This window comes from Hemitrygon akajei, chromosome 1 (genome assembly GCF_048418815.1).
Source record: "Hemitrygon akajei chromosome 1, sHemAka1.3, whole genome shotgun sequence".
In the NCBI taxonomy this organism is placed as follows: Eukaryota; Metazoa; Chordata; class Chondrichthyes; order Myliobatiformes; family Dasyatidae; genus Hemitrygon; species Hemitrygon akajei.
The window spans coordinates 78,487,226-78,508,214 of NC_133124.1; the positions used below are offsets into that span (position 1 = coordinate 78,487,226).

Sequence of the window (20,989 nt, forward strand, 5' to 3'; positions counted from 1 at the left end):
GTGATGGTAGCACTTAATATCTCAAGTGTCTGATTAACATTGTCTTTGGCAGTATATAAACTGTGGTGAGCATCATGGAGGAGAACTCTCTTGCTAAGTAGAATGGTTAGCACTTAATCTTTAGTTGTTCCAGGTCAGGAGAACAAGAGTATGATAAAACTGTCATGTTCGAGCAACAAAAAGAGTTTATCATGGAAGACAGAGCCCCTCCCCCCACCACCTTTTGCCTCCTTTGAATGAGCAGTTTGGGTCATCCTTTGTATTGAGAAGCCTTTGGTTCTTACCTACTCATCGGACTTTTCAGAGTGAGCCATGTTTCAGTGAAACACAGAACACAGTAATTCCTCATTTTTCTCCAAGACAGTAATTTTGCCCTTAGGTCCTCAATCTTCTTCTCCAGTGACTGTACATTTGCCAACAAGATGCTGAGTCGAGGGAGTTTCATTTCTTAGTGGCTCAGCTTGGCTTGGAGTCCTCCCCTTCTCTTCTCTTCTGGCCATGACGACATACTTTAATCTGCTTCAAGGTGCATGCTTAAGAGTTAAGTCCGCCGAGTCCTTCAAAATATTGTGAAATTGCTTGCTGATTAAGAAGGTTCGTAATAATGTTGCTTAAAGGGAAATTACAGGCTGCAAATTGCAGTGAGGGTAATTCAGAAGTTATATGTTTTGTAAGCAGCCCACAATACGGTGCTGTGGTTCACCAGCACCACCTTGCACTGCGCTGTAGTCTTGATCAGTCTTGATGTGAGGATTGGAATAATTACTGACTATTTCATAGAGACAGGAATATTCCCACTGTGCTACACCAGCTCTTCAGTTACAAAGTAATAACAGCTTCTTCTTATGTGGGCCCTCAGGATTGTGAATAACTCTGGTTTTGTGGGTTCTGAGATTTCTGATTAGGCCAATGTGGAAACTTTCATCGCTTCCACACACAGTGCTGGTAGGGGCAAATGGGTGATCATGTGGCAAGCGTTTGAGATGGTCCTCTCGATTTCCTTTTCATGCTGACTCACTTGTGGTTATCATTCATTTGTTGGTTTAATATTCATGGTATGAAGAAAACCACAGCAATATTTCAGTCAGGTCTATCTGAGATCAGCAGAACAACTGCAGCCAAAGTGAATGACCATGTCATTGCATGTTGTTGACAAATTCAGCTCTTAAGGGAGTGTTCTGCTTCACAGTTTTAACTTCTCAAAGCAGATTATAGTCATTTGACAATTGTCTATTGAAAAAGCATGGTGTCCTGGAGATAAAAGGTAAAAGTTTACAAAACTCTACTACTGCTTACAATATGTATATGGTTGTGATGTTTGCAATATTTATTCATTGCATGTTTAGAAATGTAATGGTTTTCATCTGCTCTGCCTTTGAAAATAGTTTTTAATGATCTAATTTAAAATATTGATATATACTTAAAACTGGAATTGACTTGTGATTATTTCTTTCCATTGCTTTATTTATTAATTAGATTGTTGGCTAATGGTTTATCTCTTGACAGATAAATGTTGCCTGACCTGTTGAGTATTTTCATCATTTTCAGCTTACATTTTTAATGTCCTGTATTCACAGTATTTTGATCTTTCAAAAGAATAAGCTGACATGTTTAGATAGATTGTAAGGTAGCACTTGAGAACATCTGGCATGAACACTGACAGAGACTGGTTGGATGGAATGGCCTGTTCTGTGCATTCCCAAATAAAATGTGGATACACATTGGTAGCCAAATTCTGCTCTTATATCTAATGGTCTAAAACGATTTCCAGCTCTGGTCAGTGAATATGAAGGAAGAACACCTCAGAAACTGCTGCTGCCACATGACAAAATAAACTTGCTGAGTTCTATCCTTTACAGTGTATGTGGGTTCTATAATCTGAACAGATCAGTGCTGGAGTAATGGGAATATACATCGTGGGGTTTTCATCAGTCCAATCAGATTGCTGCAAGGGAAACAGGGCATTGATCATGTTATTTCCAAAAATTAAAGAGTTAACCAGAAGGTGGTGGATTAAGCAAATAGATTGGAGAGTCACAAAGGGATTTAAGGTTAATGTCTTCAAAAGTAAGGTAGATGCACCATTAAGTGGAAATTTGAAACATTGACCACACACTGATAGATAAATTATGCTCAGTTAGATATCCAGACATGTGATTTTCACTTAACCAATTTTTTTTAAAAAAAAGAAAAGAAAGATTAAGACTTACTTTATTTCTTGTTTAACAAAATATAGACAACACACACAAAATGCTGGTGGAACACAGCAGGCCAAACAGCATCTATAAGGAGAAGCACTGTCGACGTTTCGGGCCGAGACCCTTCCTCAGGACTAACTGAAAGGAAAGATAGTAAGAGATTTGAAAGTAGTGGGGGGAGGGGAAAATGCGAAATGATAGGAGAAGACCGGAGGGGGTGGGATGAAGCTAAGAGCTGGAAAGGTGATTGGCGAAAGTGATACAGAGCTGGAGAAGGGAAAGGATCATGTGACGGGAGGCCTCGGGAGAAAGAAAGGGTGGGAGGAAGCACCAGAGGGAGATGGAGAAGAGGCAAACAACTAAATATGTCAGGGATGGGGTAAGAATGAGAGGAGGGGTATTAATGGAAGATAATGTAGGTGTTCAGCGAAACGGTCTCCCAGTCTGCGTCGGGTCTGATCAATATATAAAAGACCACACCGGGAGCACCGGACGCAGTATACCACACCAGCCGACTCACAGGTGAAGTGTCGCTGAACACCTACGCTCGGTCCACCAGAGAAAACAGGATCTCCCAGTGGCCACACATTTTAATTCCACGTCCCATTCCCATTCTGATATGTCTACCCATGGCCTCCTCTACTGTCAAAATGAATCCAAACTGAGGTTGGAGGAACAACACCTTATATACCGGCTGGGTAGCCTCCAATTTGATGGCATGAACATTGACTTCTCTAACTTCCGTTAATGCCCCTCATCCCCTTCTTACCCCATCCCTGACATATTTAGTTGTTTGCCTGTTCTCCATCTCCCTCCGGTGCTCCCCTCCCCCTTTCTTTCTCCCGAGGCCTCCTGTCCCATGATCCTTTCTCTTCTCCAGCTCTGTATCACTTTCGCCAATCACCTTTCCAGCTCTTAGCTTCATCCCACCCCCTCCGGTCTTCTCCTATCATGTTGCATTCCCCCCTCCCCCCACTACCTTCAAATCTCTTACTATCTTTCCTTTCAGTTAGTCCTGATGAAGGGTCTCGGCCCGAAACGTCGACAGTGCTTCTCCTTATAGATGCTGTTTGGCCTGCTGTGTTCCACCAGCATTTTGTGTGTGTTGTTTGAATTTCCAGCATCTACAGATTTCCTCCTGTTTGCTCTAACAAAATATAGATCTTTCTTATCTTTTTCATCTCTCATCTGCAACACTTAAATGCTGAGATTGAAGTGTTACCATCATTGGTTGTCATACTAAAAAAAATTACCTTTATCCTCTGTGGCAAAATCTACAGTTGGTATATGCTTAGTTGCTATCACCAGCAGGAAATGACAAAGTTGGAAATCACAGTTTGAAATTGTATTTATAAACCCTTGTGAAGGGATTATGTTTAAGTGGTTTTGTGAAAATGATACACTATTCATTTATTTTTATTCAAAGGAATATTGAAAACCTTTGGGGATGATCCTAACATAATTATGAAAAAATATTGTGGTTTAACTATAATTAAGATCAAATAAGGCAGCATAAAATGATATGTAGTGTATAAATATTATAAATTTAGTGGATTACCAGTTTCCATGCTGACCTCTGTTATTTGGGTGTTGCCTGGAGCAAAATTTAGTTTTAGCTACTTTCAAGTGCATGTATTGGGGGAGTTGCACTGAAACTGCCAGCCAGGGCAGTCTAATTATATTTTGGATTTTCAACCAAGCAAATCCATGTCTGCATTTTTTTATGCTACATGGTTGGAACCTTGGCAGTCTTGTTAAGCAGGGCATTTAAAAGAGCAATTGAAATAGCTGTATCAATGGAAATAATAGATAGAGACACAGTTGAGTTGCAGTCAGGAATGAAAGTGAGTGTGAACAAATTTGCAGTTGTAACCAGCCAGGCCAAATTGTCTTACCATTGTGGCAGGGCCTCACATACACCAGACCAATGCGAATTTAAAGCTGAAACTTGCAGAAAATGCAACAAAATAGGACACATACAAAGATCATGTCAGGCAGACAAAAGTAAATAAGCTGCACAAGGAAGAGAAAAAGCAAAAAGTCAAGTTACAGTTTCAAGAAGAGCACTAATCTGCATGTTGTTGAAAAATCTGATGCGAGCGACAGAAGAATGAGTAGCCTTGAGATTTATAGTGTGAAAACTAACAATAGACAGGCAGCAACACACACAAAATGCTGGTAGAACACAGCAGGCTAGGCAGCATCTATAGGGAGAAGCGATGTCGACGTTTCGAGCCGAGACCCCGCCCGAAACGTCGACATCGCTTCTCCCTATAGATGCTGCTTAGCCTGCTGTGTTCTACCAGCATTTTGTGTGTGTTGCTGTTTGAATTTCCAGCATCTGCAGATTTCCTCGTGTTTGCTCTTTAAATAGACAGGCAATATGGTTTACACCAGAAGGGAATGGCAAATTCATTAAAATAGTATTGGACACTGGCTTGGCTGTTTCAGTCATTCCAGAAAATTAGTTTGATCAGCATTTTAAAAATATTGATGCCTGCAAATACCCAAGCACATTGGGCTTGTACATGCTAAAAATATGAGGGCCGGTATTGTGGGGATTTGAGTGGCTGAGACGTCTACAACTTCATTGGAGATCTGTCCACAATTTGTATGCCAAATCCCCTGGAATAGAATCATCTGCAAGCGAATTTAAAAAGATACTGAATGATGCCGTAGCAATGTTTAAGGATGGCATTGGGAAAACTCAAAAATTTCAAGGGGAAGATGCCACACTCAAGTTCTGCAAAGTCCATCTAGTTCCTTACCATCTGTGATAAAGTAGCCTTTGAGCTCGATTGCATGGATGCTGAAAGAATTCTTTCCAAGATTGAGTGGAGCCCACAGGAAATACCAGTGGTCCCAGTAGTCAAGAAGAATATATCTGTCCGGATCTGTGGTGATTTTAAGGTCACCATCAACCAAGCTGTGAAAGTGGATCAATATCCTCTGCCCAGGATATTGGATATCTTTGCAAACCTCTCTGGTGCAAAACACTTCAGCAAAGTGGATTTATCTGAGGCCTACCTACAGATGGAGATGGAAGAAGAGTCCAAATTGTTTCTCACTAAAAACACTCACAAAGGGCTTTATCTCTATAATAGGCTTATTCTTGGAGTAGCATCTCACCTGCGCTCTGACAGAAAGGTATGCACAAGGTGTTGCAAGGCTGCCCAAGTGCTCAGTGTTACCTGAATTACACCATTGTTACTGGTAAGGGTGACAAGAAGCAACTCTAAAACCTCAAGACAGTGTTTAAAAAGTTTGGAAGATTATGGCCTCAGAGCACAACGCATCAAATACGAATAATTTAATCCCAGCATCTCTTACTGTGGTCACACTATTGATGCAGAAGGATTACACAAGGGGGGGATGTCATGTGATGACGGAGGATCGAGATGCGGGAACCCAGCGCTCCCGTAAAGAATCAGTAAATTAATGTTTAAGTGAAGAAAAGTTAGTCAATATTTTCTAAAAGTTCCTTATAAACTACTCCGGACTGTTTCAAGTTATGCCTCACAAACAGAAGATGAAGAAAACTACTACCGTGAAGACAACGCAAGTTGGAACAGAATCAAGGCCCACTTCTGCCAAAGAACCGCGGGCTCAGGTACATTTCACCTCCGGCGATACAGAACAGGAAACTGTGGCAACATTGACCATTTCTAAAGAAAAAGACCAACGAGAACTGCGCAAACGTGAAGGAAGGAGCATGCGCAAACGAGAGCAACCTGAACTACAAATCCCAGTTACAATTGAAACTGAAAGTGAAAGTGAATCTGAGGTAGATTCAGATTCTCTGGAAAAATCAGATGAAGATGGAGGTAAAAGTTTTTCTAGAAATATAGAAAAGACTTTGATGCAATTAATGCGTTTAATTAGAAAAATTAAACGCATTAAAAGTAATCAAAAAAAGATAAATATGGAGATTATGTTTGATAAAATGACAAAAATACAGGAAAATATGGAAAAGAGAATTATAGATTTGGAAGCTACAATGGAAGACATGGTTGAAAGAATGAATAAAATGGAAGATGATATTACTGCCTGGACATCAGAAAGAAAACAATTGTTGGAAAAAATGGATAAGCTTGAAAATTTTAGTAGACGAAACAATATTAAAATTGTTAGACTTAAAGAAGATATAGAAGGAGAAAATCCAATAATTTTTTTTCAAAAATGGATCCCTGAAAACTTGGAAATGGAAGGAGAAACTCTAATTGAAATTGAAAGGGCTCATAGAGCCTTAAGGTCAAGACCTCAAGCTGATCAAAATTCACGATCAATTTTGATAAAATGCTTAAGATACCAAGATAAAGAAAAGATCCTGAAGGCGGCTGCCCAATGTGCCAAAAAGAGAAAAGGGCCATTGATGATAGCAGGGAAGGCAGTTCTTTTCTATCCTGATATAAGTTATAACCTTTTGAAGAGAAAGAAGGAATTTAACCCAGCGAGAAAAGCTTTATGGGAAAAGGGTTATAAATTTATAATGCGTCACCCAGCAACACTGATAATTTTTTTGGAGGATGGAAAAAGAAGATTTTTTACCGATTATCGAGAAGCGGAGGAGTTCGCACAAAAACTCCCAATTATTCACTAACTACACATAGAAATTTCCAAGTGTGATGGATTAAAGATGAAGATAGAGACAGTGAATGGAAGTGATGGACATTTAAGGATGATACAGGGGAGAAAGGCAAAATTTGAGAAATACTAATTCAGAATAGTATTTTTTTTCTTCTTATATACATACTTTTTTATGTTGCGGGGGGGCTGCGGAGCTTTGGGTCGATTACTGTGGGATTCACGTGTGTAATCATGGCGATTGCCATGACCCGTACAACAGAGGGGGGTAATGTTGTGTTCTTTTTTTTCCACAACATTAGTAGGGGGGTATTTTGTTTTTTTCTTTATAATCTATGTTTCTTCTATCTTTCTGCCTGGATGATCGGTGGGGACACACATAGCAACATGGAGAATTTTAAAAAGATTCCCCAAGATACCACGAAAGTTGAAAGATTAGGTATTATTATAGATTGGAGTAACACAATTAAAAATAATGATTAATTTACTGAATTTTTAAAGTTTTAATGTTAATGGGCTTAATGGACCGGTGAAAAGAAAAAGAATCTTAACATGCATTAAAAAAATGAAAATAGATATAGCTTTTTTACAAGAAACACAGTTAACAGAGATAGAACATCAGAAATTAAAAAGAGACTGGGTTGGAAATGTTATTGCAGCTTCATTTAATTCAAAGGCGAGAGGAGTTGCAATTTTGGTTAATAAAAATTTACCAATTAAAATACAAAACGTATTAATTGATTCGGCGGGGAGATATGTAATTATACATTGTCAAATTTTTTCAGAACTATGGACTCTTATGAATATTTATGCACCAAATGAAAATGATGTAAAATTTATACAAGAGGTCTTTTTGAATTTGGCTAATGCATATGACAAAATATTAATAGGTGGAGATATTAACTTTTGTCTAGATCCAGTTTTAGATAGATCAACAAAGGTTGTCACAAAATCAAAAGTAGCAAAATTAACTCTATCATTGATGAAAGATTTAAATTTGATTGATATATGGAGAAAAATTAACCCAAAAGAAAGAGATTATTCATTTTATTCAAATAGACATAAAACATATTCAAGGATGGATTTTTTCCTATTATCAATGAATATTCAAGACAGAGTGAAAAATATGGAATATAAAGCGAGAATATTGTCAGATCATTCTCCTTTGATAATGACAATGATAATGATAGATAAAGAGGAATCAATTTATAGATGGAGATTTAATTCAATATTTCTAAAACGTCAAGATTTTTGTGATTTTATGAAAAAGCAGATTCAGTTCTTTTTAGATACAAATTCACATTCAGTTGATGATAAATTTATATTGTGGGAAGCAATGAAGGCATATTTGAGAGGTCAGATAATAAGTTATACTTCTAAAATTAAGAAGGAATAAATGATAGAAATAGATCAATTGGAAAAAGAGATTACAAAATTAGAAAAAGAATCTCAAAGATATATGACAGAAGAAAAACGAAGACAACTTATTAACAAGGTTACAATATAATACACTTCAGACATATCGAACAGAAAAAGCAATTATGAGAACTAAACAGAGATATTATGAACTAGGTGAAAGATCACATAAGGTCCTTGCATGGCAGTTAAAAACAGACCAGACTTCTAAAACGATAAATGCAATTCGAACAAGAGTAAATAAAATTACTTATAAACCTTTAGAAATTAATGAAACTTTCAAGAATTTTTATTCTGAAATGTATAAATCAGAATCACAAAATGATAATGTCAAGATAGAAAGGTTTTTATCACAAATAACTCTTCCAAAATTGAATACGGAAGAACAGAAGGGATTAGATATGCCTTTTACATTAAAAGAGGTCGAAGAAGCTCTAGGATCATTTCAAAGTATAAATCTCCAGGAGAAGATGGTTTTCCGCCTGAATTTTATAGAAAGTTTAAAGATTTATTAATTCCTCCTTTTATGGAGTTAATACATCAAGCGGAAAGAACGCATATACTTACAGAATCTTTTTCGACAGCTATTTTAATAGTATTGCCAAAAAAAGATAGAGATCTTTTAAAGCCAACATCATATAGACCTATTTCTTTGTTAAACACTGATTATAAAATAATAGCAAAAATCTTATCTAACAGATTATCTAAATACTTACCAAAATTAATACATATGGATCAAACAGGATATATTAAAAATAGACAATTGGCAGATAATGTAACTTGGTTATTTAGTATAATTCATTTGGCTCAAAAGAGAGAGGAAATGAGTGTGGCAGTTGCTTTAGATGCAGAAAAAGCATTTGATAGATTGGAATGGGATTTTCTATTTAAGGTATTGGAAAAATATGGATTAGGAGTATCTTTTATAAAATGGATTAAAACCTTAAATACTAATCCCAAAGCTAAAGTAGTGACAAATGGTCAAATTTCAACACCATTTCAGTTAACAAGGTCAACTAGGCAAGGTTGTCCATTATCACCTGCTTTATTTGTGTTGGCGATAGAACCATTAGCTGAATTAATTAGAATGGACCCAGATATTAAGGGTTTCAGAGTTAACCAGGAGGAATACAAGATTAACTTATTTGCTGATGATGTTCTGCTTTATTTAACAAACCCATTGCACTCGTTGCGTAAATTATCCTCTAGATTAGATGAATATGGGAAAATATCAGGTTACAAAATAAATTGGGATAAAAGTGAAATTTTACCTCTTACTAAAGGAGATTATAGTCAATGTCGATTAATAACTCAATTTAGATGGCCGACAAACGGTATAAAATATTTAGGTATAAGAGTTGATAATGATATAAAGAACTTATATAAATTAAATTACTACCATTATTGAAAAAAATTCAAGAAGATCTTGATAAATGGATGATATTACCAATAACATTAGTAGGTAGAGTAAATACCGTAAAAATGAATATATTCCCTAGACTACAATACTTATTCCAATCACTACCAATACAACTACCCCAGAAGTTTTTTCAAGAGTTAAATAAATATGTGAGGAAGTTTCTTTGGAAAGGTAAGATGTCAAGAATATCGTTGGAAAAATTGACATGGAAATTTGATCTAGGAGGGTTACAACTTCCAAATTTTAAGAATTATTATAAAGCAAATCAACTTAGATTTATTGCATCATTTTTTGAGAAAGATTGACTGGCATGGATTAGAATAGAACTAGATAAAATAGGAGAAAATACACCAGAAGATTTTATATATAAACGGGAATCTAAATGGATACGGGAAAAGAAAGAATCTCCTATATTAAAACATTTGATTGACTTATGGAATAAGATAAATGTTGATGATGAGACAAAGAAATCTTTATTAGCAAAGAGATCTTTAATTCAAAATAGACTTATTCCTTTTACAATGGATAATCAACTTTTATATAATTGGTTTCAAAAAGGGATTAGATATATAGGAGATTGTTTTGAAGGAGGTATATTAATGTCATTTGATCAATTAAAGAATAAATATAAAGTATCAAACAACACTCTTTTTTGTTACTTCCAATTAAGGGCTTATTTAAGAGAAAAATTAGGTCAAACAATGTTATTGCCGAAATCTAATGAAATAGAAACTTTAATTCAAAAAGGAAAAACTAAAAAATTTATTTCTTGTATGTATAGCTTGATTCAAAAACAGGCAATTAAACAAGGAATCCATAAGTCAAGACAAAAATGGGGAAGTGACTTGAATATTAAAATTGAAGAAACAAATTGGTCAAGACTATGTCTTGATAGTATGACAAATACAATAAATGTCCGGTTAAGATTAGTGCAATATAATCTTTTACATCAGTTATATATTACACCACAAAAAATAAATAAATAAAATACAAATTTATCTGATCAGTGTTTCCGATGTAACCAAGGAATCGGTACTTTTTTACATTCTACTTGGTGTTGTTCTAAAATTCAACCTTTTTGGACAAATTTGAGAGTTTTATTGGAACAAATTATTGGAACACAACTTCCACATAATCCAATATTATTTTTATTAGGCGATATTGAAGGGATAAAATCGAAACCCAAATTGAATAAATATCAGAAAGAATTCATAAAAATTGCACTGGCAGTAGCCAAAAAGGCTATTGCAGTTACTTTGAAATCGGATTCATACTTAAGTATAGATCATTGGAAGAATGAAATTTCCAGCTGTATTCCACTTGAAAAAATTACTTATAATTTAAGAGATAAATATGAAACATTTTTGAAAATTTGGCGCCCTTATTTACAAAAGACAGGATTAAATATATAGGTGCTCCGAAGATAAAATAATTAGTTATTTGGGAAAATAAATAAATATATATACTAAAGTTATTACGAACTCCGTGGAGCATGTGGGGATCTTCCGATATCCAGGCATTCTCTCTTTCTTTTTTTTTCTTTTTCTTTTTTTCTATAGGGATGTTAGGGGGGAGGGGCTAAGGGGAGGAGGGAAGGGTATATATTTTTTTCTTTCTGTAATCATTTGAAAACTCAATAAAAAAAAGTTTTTAAAAAAAGGATTACACAAGTGTGCTGAGAAAATTCAAGCAGTGATGGATGCCTCAAAGCCAAAGGATATGTCACATTTGCGGTCCTTGTTAGGATATGTCAAATACTAGAATAGGTTCCTGCCAAATCTGGCTCCCGTGCTTCACCTCTTCAACGCATTACTACAGATTGCCAAGAAATGGCAATGGACAAAACAGTATAAGGTGACTTTTATGAAGGTAAAGGAAATGGTGACATCAAACACTGTACTCACACATTATGATCCACATTGTCCAGTGAAGCATGCTTGTGCTGTCTCCCCTTATGGTATAGGTACAGTCATGTCACATATGATCAGTGAGGGACTGGATATATGAGTATTTGGATAGATAGGGACTGATCAGGGATATTCAACATGACATGTGTCTAATTAATCGTACAGAATTTTTCAAAGAAGTTCACAGGAAAGTTGATGAAGGCAAGCCAATAGATGTTGTCTGTATAGACATAAGTAAGGCCTTTGACAAGACCCCATAATGAGGTTGGTCAAGAATGTTCAGTTGCTTGACATTCAAGATGAGGTAATAAATTAGTTTAGACATTGGATTTGTTGGAGAAGCCAGAGAGTGGTACTGGAGGGTTGCCTCTCTGACTGGAGGCTTGTGACTATTGGTGTGACACAGGAGTTGGTGCTGGTTTTGTCGTTGTTTGACATCTATATCAATGATATGAGTGATAATGTGGTTAGCTAGGTCAGCAGATTTGTGGAGGACTCTAAAATTGTGGGTGTAGTGAACAGTGAGGAAAACAGTCAAAGTTTGCATTGGGATCTGGACCAGCTGGAATAATGGGCTGAAAAATGAAAGATGGAACAATGCAGAAAAGTGTGAGGTGTTGCACTTTTGGAGGACAGACCAGGGTAGGACTGACAGTACTGTGCAAAAGAAGTGGGCACATAGCTTGGGTGCCTAATACTTGCACAGAACTGAAGTAATTTTGCGTATTGCACTGTATTGCTGCTGCAATATAAAACAAATTTAATGACGTGAGTTGTGATTAATCTGATTCTGATATGGGTCTCTATTGTGGACAGAGAGTAAAAAGTGGGTAGGGAGAATGAAATCATTGTTAGGAAAAGGGGAAAGGAGAGGTGGGGGGGGGGGGGGAGGTTAGCAGGAGACACCTGAAAGACATTCCGTAATGATTAATAAACCAATTGTTTGGAATCAGATGACCTTGCCTGATGACTCAGTGCTGGTTGGGTCGATACCTGTTTCACCTCCCACCCTAGCACTTTTTCTCTGCCATCCCTTCCGCAGTGCTCCACCCTTGCCATTCCCGACATCCTTTGTTCCTGTCAGATTTATAAATTCACTCTCTGCCTCAAGTTGACAAATACAATACTATGCAAAAGTCTTAAATACCCCAGCTGTATATCTGTGCCCAAGACTTTTGCACTGTACTGTACATGATGAGCAGTAATGCACAGAGGAGTGTGGTAGAACAGAGTGATGTAGAAATATAGATTCCTTGAAAATGGTGTCAAAGGTAGATAGGGTAATAAAGAACATTTCTGGCACATTTGGCCTTCATAAATATAAAGTACTGAGTACAGGAAATGGGCTGTTTTGTTGAAGTTGTACAAAATATTGGCAAGGCCATGTTTGGAGTATTTTATGCAGTTTTTGTCATGTGCCTACTGGAATGGTGTCAATAGGATTGAAAAGAGTGCAGAGAAAATGTTTAAGGATATTTCCATGTCAGGAGGACCTGAGTCATTAGTAAAGTTGAATAGGTTTGGAGTTTATTCCTTAGAACGTAGATGAGTTGGGGGGGGGGTGGGTGTAGACTTGATGGAAGTATACAAATTTTTGAGGGATAAAGACAGGGTAAGTGCAAGCAGACTTTTTCCACTGAGGTGGGGTGAGACTAGAAATAGAGGTCATGGGCTAAAGGTGCAAGGTGAAAATATTAAGAGGAACATGAGGGGAAACTTCTTCAGTCAAGGGTCATGAGACTGTGGAACAAGCTGCCAGCACAAGTGGTGGCATTGCAGAGTTCTGCATTTAAGGGAAATTTGGATAGGTTTGTGGATGGGAAGGGTATGGAGGGATATGGTTCTGCTGCAGGTCAATGTGATTAAGCAGATTAATAGTTCAACACGGACTAGGTGGGCCAACAGACCTGTTTCTGTGCTATAATAGTCTGTGATTGATGGAAATTGCTCACTTACCTGCAGGGTTCTGTGAGATTCTCATTGCACTTATCCAAGAATGCCCTGTGGGACATGACTCCAAGGCAACATAATCTAAGTTCTCCTGAAGAACATTTAAAAAGATCAGTACATAAGGAATCATGCTATTCTCTGCATACTTGATGCCAAACTTACATCACAGTCAGAAGTTAACTCACAGCTAGAAGTGAGTTAAGAAGATAGAATGAGGTTGACAAGGATAATAAGTCAGCCATGATGAACTGGTAGAGCAGACTCGATAGGCAGAATTGCTTAATTCTGCTCAAAGAGGAAAATAGAAAAATGGTGTTTGGTCAAATTTCTGAATTGGTGTGATTTGATCCAGAAATGTTTGCAAAAGCATTTTACTCTACTAGAATGGATATTCATTAATAAAAAAAACTCTACAATCCAAGTTCGATATAAATTTTAATGCAGATCTTTTTAATTAGCTATGATATATTTAATTAACCATTTAACTTTTGATAAACAAAAGAAAATCCACAATGCTGGAAATTCAAAGAACACACACAAAATGTAAGAAGAACTCAGTAGACCTGGAAACATCTGTGGAAAAGAGTATAGTTGACATTTTGGGCCAAGACCCTTCATCAGGACTGGGAAAAAATGACGAGTCAGAGTAAGAAAGTGCAGGCAGGAGAGGAAGAACCACACACCCCTCTCCCAGTTTCACCTCTCACCCTGTGGTTCTTCCTACCCTCCCCCCACTTTCTTACTCTGTCTTCTCATCTTTTTTTCTCATCCTGATGAAGGGTCTCAGCCCGATATGTCGACCTTACTTTTTTCTGTAGATGCTGCCTGGCCTGCTGAGTTCCTACAGCATTTTGTGTGTGTTGCTTAACTTTTGATAATCTATTTTATTCATCTGTTTTTCCTGTCATGAATGCAGTTTCCCTTTGTTAATGGAGGAGCTGGTTGAAATTATTGATTTGCTGAGTTCTGCAATTTTTGATTTCATTTTAATTAGCTGCTATTACATTTATTTTTTTAATCAACATTTAAACAGCTTTCCTTTCCTTAAGAAAAAGTATACTAACGTCATGTTGCTTTTTGATCTCAGGTTCAGCGAATCAACAGCAAGATGTCTCCATAAACAAAAATGAAGACATGAGCAATGTCCAAGAGATGTCAACCAAGCGTCTTGTTATAGGTTCAATGGAGCTTCGTCTGGACAGTAGCTCTGTTCACAGAATACTGAAGATGGTGGCATGTGGTCTGAATCATGAGTATGAGCCATACAGCAAACCTCGCTCAGGTTAAATAGAAATTCTTATGTGTTATATAAAAGTAATTATCTGAGCTGCTTAGCTGAAAAAAATGAACAATAGCTTAACATTTAACATGCTGCTGTTGTAGTTAGTGTTGCTTTTTGTTTGTATGAAATATTAGGTTACTGTATTATGAGTCAAAACAAAAAGCTATATATTATTTCATACTTTAGTAATTGATCATATTGTTGACTATAATTTACCTTTGGAGCAACGAACAATCTGCTGGAACTCAGTAGGTTGAGCTGCATCTGTGGTGGTGGCGGGGGCAGATGGGGGAATTAACCATTTTTGTTAAAATTATGCATCCTGATTTGATCCTCCAGAAGTTAGTTTCTTACTCCAAATTTCAGCATCTAAGATGTTTTGTATATCCTATGTTCTGATTTGGTCAAAGAACAAAATTCAAGAATGTTAAGGTGGATTGAGTAGAAATGAGTGAAGAGACAAGGAGTTAGGGAACGTTAAAAGATAAGGATGGGGGTAATGTTGCTGAGGATTTCAGTGAAAAGGGATTTGGGAGAGAAGGAAGTAAAGAGAATATGGAAGGACATTGAAAAGGAAGATGTGGTGGATGGCTTCAATAATCTACACTGCACAGTGGAAAAGGGGAGAGAAAAGGATGTGTTGAGGTGAAGAGGTTATTTTTTTGTTTCTGTTTCAGTGAGCTTGGGGAGAGAACTGCATACAGTTATGCTGTGTGATTATTGATCATTAGAGCAACTTTGAGACTGGTGGAGTGTTCCACGCATTTAGCTTTTTGAAAGAGATATGGAGTTTGATTACTAAAACAATTGAGAGTTAGTTGCTTGACTTAAATGCTGCAGTTGCTTTAGCAATCTGAATAGTAGTGTTTTGTGGAATGGTTTCGAATGCTGGGAGGATTTGAATATGTGGGAACAATCTACTACCTGCGGTTTCATTCTGTTTACAACTATTTCCAAGAGGAAGGTCACCCATTGTCTATTGGGCTTTCAGTAGATGAATAAAATGGAGATACAACAGACTACAGATGCTTGAATCTGGAATGAAAAAAACAAACTGCTGGAGGAACTCATTGGGTCAGGCAATATATGTGTATATGTGTTGGGAAATGGACAGTCAGCATTTTGGGCTGACAAGCCGTACCTGGACTGAAAACTAGAGAGGATATAGCCTGTATTAAGCAGTCAGGGGAATTTGGAGCAAGAGCTGGCAAGCAACAGGTGAATCCAAGTGAGGAGCAGTGAAAAGCAGATGGAAGAGAGAACAGTGGCAATAGCAGTAGAGGCTGGGAGGTGATAGGTGCAGGCAACAGAGGGCTATAGAGAATGGAATCTGGTGTGAAAGGAAGGTGGAGCTTGGGATCATATAAGAGAGATGTTATGAACAGAAGGGAGATGGAACCCAGTGGGAAGAGTGTGTTTTGTAGAAAATTAGAGGAATCTAAAGAGAAGTTAAGGGTAAGGAAGTGTTCTGACAGGTGGAGGAGAGAAGGCTTGGAGGCAAACCTTTACAGATATTTAAACACAAGAAATTGTACAGCAACACACAGAAAATGCTGGAGGAACTCAGCAAGTCAGGCAGAATGTATGGAGGGCAATAAACCGTCAAAGTGCACCCACCTCACCTTGTCTCACCAATTGCTTGTCAGCTTGTATTCCATCCTCTTTTCTGATTCTTGCCTCTGTCCCCTTCCTTTCCCGTACAGATATTTAATATTATGCTGACATTTGAAAGGGAAGATGTTCTTCCTTTCAAGTAGTCCAAAACAAGTGTTCACGAGTATAAGATGTCCCATCACTCCTGTGCTTGATTGATTGGATTTCCTCTGGGTGCTCTAATTTCCTCCCACATTCCAAAGCTAATTGGGCACATGGGTGTAATTGGGTGGCATGGAATTGTTGGATTTGAAGAGTCTCTTCTCATGCTGTGCAGTGCCTTGAAAAATGTTTCGGCTCCAACAGTTATTGTCTCATTTTCTAAATTTAAAATGTATTAGAAACATAGAAAACCTACAGCACAATACAGGCCCTTCAGCCCACAATGCTGTGCCGAACATGTACTTAAGCTTAGAAATTACCTAGGGTTGCCCATAGCCCTCTTATTTTTCTAAGCTCCATGTATCTATCCAGGAATCTCTAAGAAGACCCATTGCACGCACGCACCACCCTCTGCATAAAAAAACTTACCCCTGACATCTCCTCTGTGCCCTCTTCTGAGCAGCTTAAAATTGTGCCCTCTTGTGTTAGCCATTTCAGCCCTGGGGAAAGCCTCTGACTATCCACATAACCAATGCCTCCCATCATCTTATACAGCTTTGTCAGGTCACCTCTCATCCTCCGTCACTCCAAGGAGAAAAAGCCACGTTGATTCAACCTATTTTCATAAGGCATGCTCTCCAATCTAGGCAACATCCTTGTAAATCTCCTCTGCACCCTTTCTCTAGTTTCCACATCCTTCCTGTAGTGAGGTGGCCAGAACTGAGCACAGTACTCCAAGCGGGGTCTGACCAGGGTTCTATAAAGCTGTAAAATGGCTCCACAATCTCTAAGGCCTTGCCCAAAAAGGGTATTTATGGATGAATGACAAGGAAGATGCCATGGCTCAAAAAAAAGCATATCCTTCTCTGTAAAGACTTTCCAAAGTGTCACTTAGAAGATACTATAAAGATGTGGATGAAGGTCTTGTGGTCAGATGAAACTAAAGTGGAACTTTTTGGCTTCAACATAGCGTAAATCTAACACTGTGCATCAACTTGGTAACACGATCTCTATCCAAAGTAAGATGGGCATATCATCATGCTATTGGGTTGCTTTGCAGCAGCGGGGACTGGAAATCTAGTCAGGATTGATGGAAGACCCTGGATTGAAATAAAAGCCTCTGTCAGAAAGCTTAAACAGGGAAGTAAGCTCATTTTCCAGCAGGGCAACCCAAAGTACGCTGTTGAGCAATCATGGTAGTGACTTTAAATGAAGAAAATTGATGTCCTTGAGAGGCCCAGTGAGAGTCCTGACCTGCATCTGATCGATCATCTCTGGCAAGACCTCAAAGTTGCTGTCCACTGTCGCTCCCAACCTATGGCACAGCTTGTGCAATGTTACCTGGAGGAATGGGCAAATCTTGCTCCATCATGTTGTGCAAAGCGAATATAGCCTCATCCAAAAAGACTACTGGCTGTTTTATAACTGTTAGAGGTGGTTCAACTAAGAACTAAGGAAAGTGAGAATGAATACTTTTGAACTGCTGTCATTTCAGTTTTTGAATTTTTAGTTTTTCATGCTTTACAATTTTCCTAGTTCCTAGGACTCTACTGTGAAAAAAAGGAGTGTGTGCTACACTAATAAAAATTCTCAGTTAAATTGATCAAAGTCCCTGATTGAAATTCTCATTTATGTGAACAAAGGGTTGGGTGCTGAATACTCTTATAAGGCACTATATCTTTAAAAGAAAGAAATAACAACAAGTTAATGTTCTCAGTCTTTTCAAACCTCTCTATAGCTTTGCACATACTTTTGTAACCCACTCCAGTCATACAACCCTCTTTATTGTGAGTGATCATAAAACACAGAACTGTACAATACAGGAATTGAATTGACTTTTTTTCTTACATCCTTCACATTCATGAGGAGTAAAAATCTTTATGTTACGTCTCTGTCTAAATGTGCAATATGCAGTCATAGTAATATATAATAATTTATAATAAATAGAACAGTCAATGTAACATAGCTGTATACTCAAATCAGCATGAGTTAATCAGTCTGATGGCCTGGTGGAAGAAGCTGGCCCGGAGCTTGTTGGTCCTGGCTTTTTTGCTGTGGTACCATTTCCTGGATGGTAGCAGCTGGAATAGATTGTGGTTGGGGCGACTTGGGTCCCCAATGATCCTTCGGGTCCTTTTTTCACACCTGTCTTTGTAAATGTCCTGAATCATGGGAAGTTCACAACTACATGGCCCTTCAGCCCATGATGTCTTTACATGATGGTAAATGAAACCAAATCTTTCTGCCTGCACATGATCCAGATCCCTGTATTCCCTGCATTTTCACATGTCAATCTAACAGCATCTTAAATGCCACTAATATATCTGCTTCTTTCTCCCGGCAACCTGTTGCAGGCACCCACCACTGTATATAAAAATACCTAACTCTCACACATCTTCCTTCAACTCCCCCTCCCCACCTTAACTGCTTAAATGCATGTAATCTTGTATTTAAAAATACTTGAACATTGTTCTACTGGGCAACCCTAAATTTAATTTCTCAATCGTTGGTGCATGCACCAATAGTTGGCAAGATCGTCAGATATAGAATTTCCTGTAAAGTTTCCTCTTAACATTTCTTTGTATGACCGAGCTTTTGGTCACCTGCTTGGTTTCAAATTTCTTTTGATAACTTGTTGCAAATTGCCCTGAGTAATTTATTTTGCTACAATACTTTGTAGGAGGGTATTAGCATGATTAATCAGGGAAAATACAATTTTTTTGGCTCTAGTTTTAAAATATATTTTAGCTTGTCCCATTGCAACCCCACAACGGTTGTCATCCATTCAATATGCCATTGCACTTATACAGTACATAGAAACATAGAAAATAGGTGCAGGAGTAGGCCATTCGGCCCTTCGAGCCTGCACCGCCATTCAGTATGATCATAGCTGATCATCCAACTCAGAACCCTGTACCTGCTTTCTCTCTATACTCCCTGATCCCTTTAGCCACAAGGGCCATATCTAACTTCCTCTTAATTATAGCCAATGAACGGGCCTCAACTGTTTCCTGTGGCAGAGAATTCCACAGATTCACCACTCTCTGTGTGAAGAAGTTTTTCCTCATCTCGGTCCTAAAAGGCTTCCCCTTTATCCTTAAACTGTGACCCCTCGTTCTGGACTTCCCCAACATCGGAAACAATCTTCCTGCATCTAGCCTGTCCAATCCCTTTAGAATTTTATACGTTTCAATAAGCTCCCCCCTCAATCTTCTAAATTCCAGTGAGTATAAGCCTAGTCGATCCAGTCTTTCTTCATATGAAAGTCCTGCCATCCCAGGAATCAATCTGGTGAACCTTCTCTGTACTCTCTGTATGGCAAGAATGTCTTTCCTCAGATTAGGGGACCAAAACTGCACACAATATTCTAGGTGTGGTCTCACCAAGGCCTTGTACAACTGCAATAGAACCTCCCTGCTCCTGTACCCAAATCCTTTTGCTATGAATGCCAACATAACATTTGCCTTTTTCACCGCCTGCTGTACCAGCATGCCCACCTTCAATGACTGGTGTACAATGACACCCAGGTCTCGTTGCATCTCCCCTTTTCCTAATCGGCCACCGTTCAGATAATAATCTGTTTTCCTGTTCTTGCAACCAAAGTGGATAACCTCACATTTATCCACATTAAATTGCATACTTTGAAGACAGTCACTATTTTAGTATGTAATTGGTTGAAAATCATCCAATCAAGCATTTGTTTGCTTTCCAAAATTATTCTAAAAATGCTGATACTTATGCTAACATTGCTTGTTTGAAACCTTTCAGATACGGAGGATGAGAACAGAACATTGCCAAGCCCAGAGGAGGTTGCAGCTTTGGAGGAATATATTCCAACCAGATTAACATGTATTACTGTTTTAAAATGCACATTTACAATTACCCTGGCTGAGTTCAATCTTCTTGACAACTTACTTCCTATAATTTTAGGTCAAAAGGTAATGAGCCTCTTTCTCCAAAATTCTTCTAAAAGTATTTGCAAGAAAGGAAGTGGGAATTTTTTTTAGGATGTCATTGGATTTCTTCAAATAGATTTGAAAATCAGGACAGAGCTCGTCTTTAAACGACAGTAATTTTTACTTTCTGCCATATTCTGATTCAAAATAAAGCAGATGTAAAATAATAAAAAGTGTCCTTGTAATCGGATATGAGGAAAGAGGCTTCATTGCAATAAGAAACAATAGTGTTTAAAATGAGAGAATGTAAGAAATGCAAATGAGGGTATATCATATGTTCCTTTGAACCTGCCTTGCCCGTCAATAGTGATGCTTTTGAATTTTATTAAACTTCACCATCCTGCTTGTTGTCATAGGTTGATCATCAATTTATAAATTTATAAAGTGCAATGTGAATATCTAGATTCAGAAAATATTTTTAGGAAGACAACACTGATTTTAGGAAAAGATTTTGCTGTTGAATATTTTATTATTTTGATTTAGGCACTGGTGAGAAGTTCAGTGGTGGATGTGATGAACAT

At 37.7% G+C, this 20,989-nt stretch overlaps 1 protein-coding gene across 11 annotated transcripts in view; it reads left to right on the plus strand.

Annotated features, from left to right (window-relative positions):
- The window catches only part of LOC140728102 (intermembrane lipid transfer protein VPS13B-like), a 1,021,046-nt gene that overhangs the window by 229,019 nt on the left and 771,038 nt on the right, over positions 1 to 20,989 (plus strand). For all 11 annotated transcript variants that reach the window (XR_012099001.1, XR_012099002.1, XR_012099004.1 and 8 more), the window contains exons 13-14: positions 14,563 to 14,757; positions 20,281 to 20,450. Coding sequence is in view for 8 of the 11 variants with exons in the window: in XM_073046336.1 (XP_072902437.1) it covers positions 14,563 to 14,757; positions 20,281 to 20,450 (365 nt within the window). In the remaining 3 variants the exon portion in view is untranslated. The remainder of the gene's footprint in view (positions 1 to 14,562; positions 14,758 to 20,280; positions 20,451 to 20,989) is intronic.